Source organism: Lontra canadensis, unplaced genomic scaffold (genome assembly GCF_010015895.1).
Source record: "Lontra canadensis isolate GAN:19392208 unplaced genomic scaffold, GSC_riverotter_1.0 scaffold1789, whole genome shotgun sequence".
NCBI classification, from domain to species: domain Eukaryota; kingdom Metazoa; phylum Chordata; class Mammalia; order Carnivora; family Mustelidae; genus Lontra; species Lontra canadensis.
In genome coordinates, this window is record NW_022632773.1 from 5,174 (window position 1) to 8,962 (window position 3,789).

At 52.7% G+C, this 3,789-nt stretch overlaps 1 protein-coding gene across 1 annotated transcript; it reads right to left on the minus strand.

Moving 5' to 3' along the window:
* Positions 1 to 2,286: 2,286 nt before the first annotated feature.
* LOC116863603 (UL16-binding protein 1-like) lies at positions 2,287 to 3,759 on the minus strand. Its single transcript, XM_032851014.1, has 2 exons — positions 3,356 to 3,759; positions 2,287 to 2,684 (listed from the first exon to the last, which is right to left on the minus strand). The coding sequence occupies exons 1-2, from the start codon at positions 3,618 to 3,620 to the stop codon at positions 2,560 to 2,562; spliced, it is 390 nt and encodes a 129-aa protein (XP_032706905.1). The 5' UTR covers positions 3,621 to 3,759; the 3' UTR covers positions 2,287 to 2,559.
* Between the last annotated feature and the right edge of the window lie 30 nt (positions 3,760 to 3,789).

Here is a 3,789-nt window from a genome sequence, read left to right on the forward strand (position 1 = left end):
AGATGACAGGAGAGACAGTGCTGTGGTGGGGGATCCGGGAAACTCAGAAAGAGTCTCGACTGCTTCATTCCCAGAACATTTGTTTGCATCTGGCCTGTCAGGATCATGTCTGAGACTGACAGGTAACTGCTTGAAAGTGGATTTCTGAGCGATCCTTCAATTCTCTATCTCCCCGACACATCTAGCAGAATCACCACTTTTATTGACCCCACACGGTGGAGGAAGAGCAAAATTCCATGAGTTCTCTTGGGATATAGAACAAATTCCAGGGGCACCTGTGTGGTTCAGCCAGCTAAGTGTCTGCCTTCAGCTGAGGTCATGATCCCAGGGTCCTAGAATCAATCCTCCTGCTGGGCTCGCAGCTCAGAGGGGACCCTGCTTGTCCATCTCCCTCTGCCCCTCTCCCCTACACATGCTTTCTCTCTCTCCCGCCCTCTTTCTCTCTCCAATAAATAAAAATATTTTTAATACTAAATAAATAAAAAATAAAAAATTCCAGGGGTGCCTAGAGCAGCTTAGTCAGTTAAGCAACTGCCTTTAACTCGGGTCAGGATCCCAGGGTTCTGCAATGGAGCCCCACAACCGGCTTCCTGCTCAGCGGGGAGTCTGCTCTTCCTTCTCCCTCTGCCCCTCCCCCAGCTTGTGCTCACTCCTTCTCCCCCCTCCCCTCTCTCAGATAAATAATATCTTTGAAAACAAAGAAAAAAATAACTTAAAAAATTCCAAATCAACTATATATTTTTATAGTAGAGATAATATTTATTTAAATATACGTATCTGGGCATAATTTACTGAAGAAAATAATCACACGTATGTCATTCTGTTTAAAAGGCAATGAGCTTCTTTCTCAGTACATAGAAAAAAAAATCCCTGAGGTTCTATAACTTCGAACAATATCTTCTTGGTGATATTGTCTGCGAGGACATGGTTCTCTTACAGAGAAAAATGCAATATTGCACAACCAAAGGACAAGATGGAAAACGTCCTCTTCATTGAGACTCCTCAGTCAAGTACCTAAACATTTCAGTGCAAGAATTCCATCACTTAGCACCGACAGAAAACGGCATAGAATATGCCAAGGGAAAGTGCTGAACAGGAGAGCCACCAAATGCAAGAAGGGGTATGAGGGGTTCGCGGTCCTACACCACGTGGTTGGACTGAGGTCTCTGGATTTGTAAACTTGAAAATGCTGGTGGTCGCCTAATGATGAACTCATCCAAAGGCAGCTGGCCCAGAGGCAGAGTTGCTGAGCTGGTCCCACTCTCAGAGGTTTCTTGGTGGACTTGGCAGCCTAAGGAAAGAACAGGTGTTTGTCTTCGTGGCAGAGGAAATCCTGGGTCTCTTGTCCTGGGGCTGCCCTTCACCAGCACTCCCCACCCCAGAGCCCTGCCCTTTGTCCAGGGACATGCTTTCCCCACAGCCATGACCCCAGCCCTGGGCCCAGCCACCTTTACAAACCTCCTTCCTACTGAACCAAATCACTGAGTCAGCCCCAGACCCTGTTTCCCATGGTCTGGGCTCAGGACCAAGGCGAGTAAGAAACCAACGTGCTCACGTGACTCGTGTTCCTATGCTCCCTCTCATGGCAGGTCGTAAGGATCTGCTGGGGCATCTGACAGAAGACAGGGGCCTGCAATGGACACCCCTAATCTTGGGGAACACTGTGGGCAAAGGTCCTTCTTTTCCCTTCCCTCCCAGCCTCCTGGCGAGCAGCACAAAGAGCTCTTAGCCTGATGATCCCTTCCCCCACCAATCCATTCTTGGTCCGGCTCAGCTGGAAGCTCACAGGGGAGCTCAGTTAGCCCATCTCCCAGGTCAGCCCTGCCCAAAGCAGGGGCTGCTCAGTGGCTCAGGATCTGAGGTCTGCAGGAAGCTAGCTGCCGGGACGGCTCTAGTCTCAGCCAGGATTCCCACTGTTGCACGGAGAACTGGCCTCCTTCTAGTCCTGTCAGGCACGGTCTCTACTGGACACTTGCTGCTTTACATGCAAAGACACAAGCCATGTTCTGGGGGAACACGGCACTACCGTCTAGCCCTTTGAAATGGTCTGCAGAGGCCTTCCCACTCCCACTTCTTGGGATTTGACCCTGGCCCCTTGTCCTTATAACTGCCCAGATGGGGTCCCCTTCTCCTTGAGATGTCCTATGGAGCCGCCATGCTGCTCTCTCTCAAAGGGGAGTACGGCCCATGCTGTGTGTCCCCACTGTCCCTACACCACCCACCCTGGGCCCAATTTGACTCTCTCCAATGGAGAACCGAGTCAGAGCCAGGCCTGACTTCCTCAATCCCTTTAGCACTGACAGGCCTTAAGCAGTGGTGTGGGCCCTTCCCCTTTCCCAGTGGCCTTAACAGTGAGTGAGGCCATATCAGAGCTCAGAGCGGAGCTTGCCCAAGTTGTTGCCAGCACGTGGGAGGAGATCTCATTCACCTGGTCCCACTGCCCTGCGAGAAGGTTCAGAGAGTGGGCAGGGGTGAAGCTGGGAATTCACCGTTCCTTGTGCTCACACCAGGCCATCTGCTCCTCCCTTCCCTCTCAATCTGCTCTCACTACCTGCCCCTCTAATGGTCTCCAACAGGGATGCCAAGTATGACCACACAGCTGAAGAGCAGGGGGAAGATCCAGGTGCCGGGTCTGATGGCCTTGGCCCTGCCCGGGGCCGTGTCTTGTCGCATGGTTGGTGGCACTGAAATGAAAACACAAGGATCAGAGCCCCAGTTGGGACCCCAAACTGGGGGAGGCTTCCTCAGCTCCTGCTGGCCCAGGTCCATCCTACCAGGCAAGACGGTGCCTATCACTGTCCTTGTGGTAGCTACTGTGACCAGTGCTCATGCTGGCAAGGAGGGAGGGGATGTTCTCTGTGCCCTAGGGCCTCCTCCAGCCAATAGGGGAAACAGGGTTTGCAATGTAAGCAGTCACTCCTGCTGTGACACACAGGAGGTGATGCAGGACAAGGATGGTGACAACCACATTCCCGGTGGCACTGAAGGATTTCCAGCAATACACCAGGTGACACGGAAAAGACGATGATTCTCAGGAAAAGGAACATAGGACCATCTCTGGAAACAGACTGATGCTCCCCTGTTTGCGCCAGCAAGAAATCCGAGAAAGACCCAAGCACGAAGGTGCGTGCAGCCAGGAAGTGATTCCAGGAGGTGAGAAGGGAAAGGAAGGATGCTAGAACATTCCAGTGGCCATTATTATACCAAGAAGAATTCGCCATGGATGGACCAATTTCTCTCTCTCTCTCCCTCATACACACACACACACACACACACACACGCACACAGCCCATACTGTGGGGCAGGTGGAGCTCATCTCAGGAGAACCAGCAGTCCATCCAGTCTTCTGAGTTACCTGTGGTCTCCTGCATTTCATCCCAGCGCTCCCACACTTGCTGAAGCCAGCTCTGACAGTCTCCGCTTGAGGTCCTCACGAGCAGCCTGGTCAGCTCTCTGTCACCATCCAACATGTCCTTAACCTGTTGGCCTCCAGAATGATCCACTGTCCACTTTCTGTTCTTCGGGTCAAAGAGGTAGGTTATCGGCTCATTGAAGCAAAACTGCCAGGATTCTCTGGTGTGTCCGTCGGCCCCACGCTCACACGTGAGCCTGCCCTGCATGGTGAGAGAACCTGCACCCGCCCCCAGCGGGGGAACAAGTCAGCCTCTGGTCCTGACCAATCCTTTGTCCCACCCGCTGTGCACTCCTCAGCTCACTCCCAGCCCTCCTGGTCCTGCTCTGGCCTCCTTGTCTACACTAGCTGCTGGCCGCATGTGTGGGACCCACTTC

Bases quoted from the DNA above. Each gene is read 5' to 3' on its own strand.
- LOC116863603 (XM_032851014.1), bottom strand. From the start codon at position 3,620: ATGCAGGGCAGGCTCACGTGTGAGCGTGGGGCCGACGGACACACCAGA. The intron at 2,685-3,355 runs GTAACTCAGAAG...TTTTCATTTCAG, and splicing joins TGAAATGCAGGAGACCACAG to TGCCACCAACCATGCGACAA.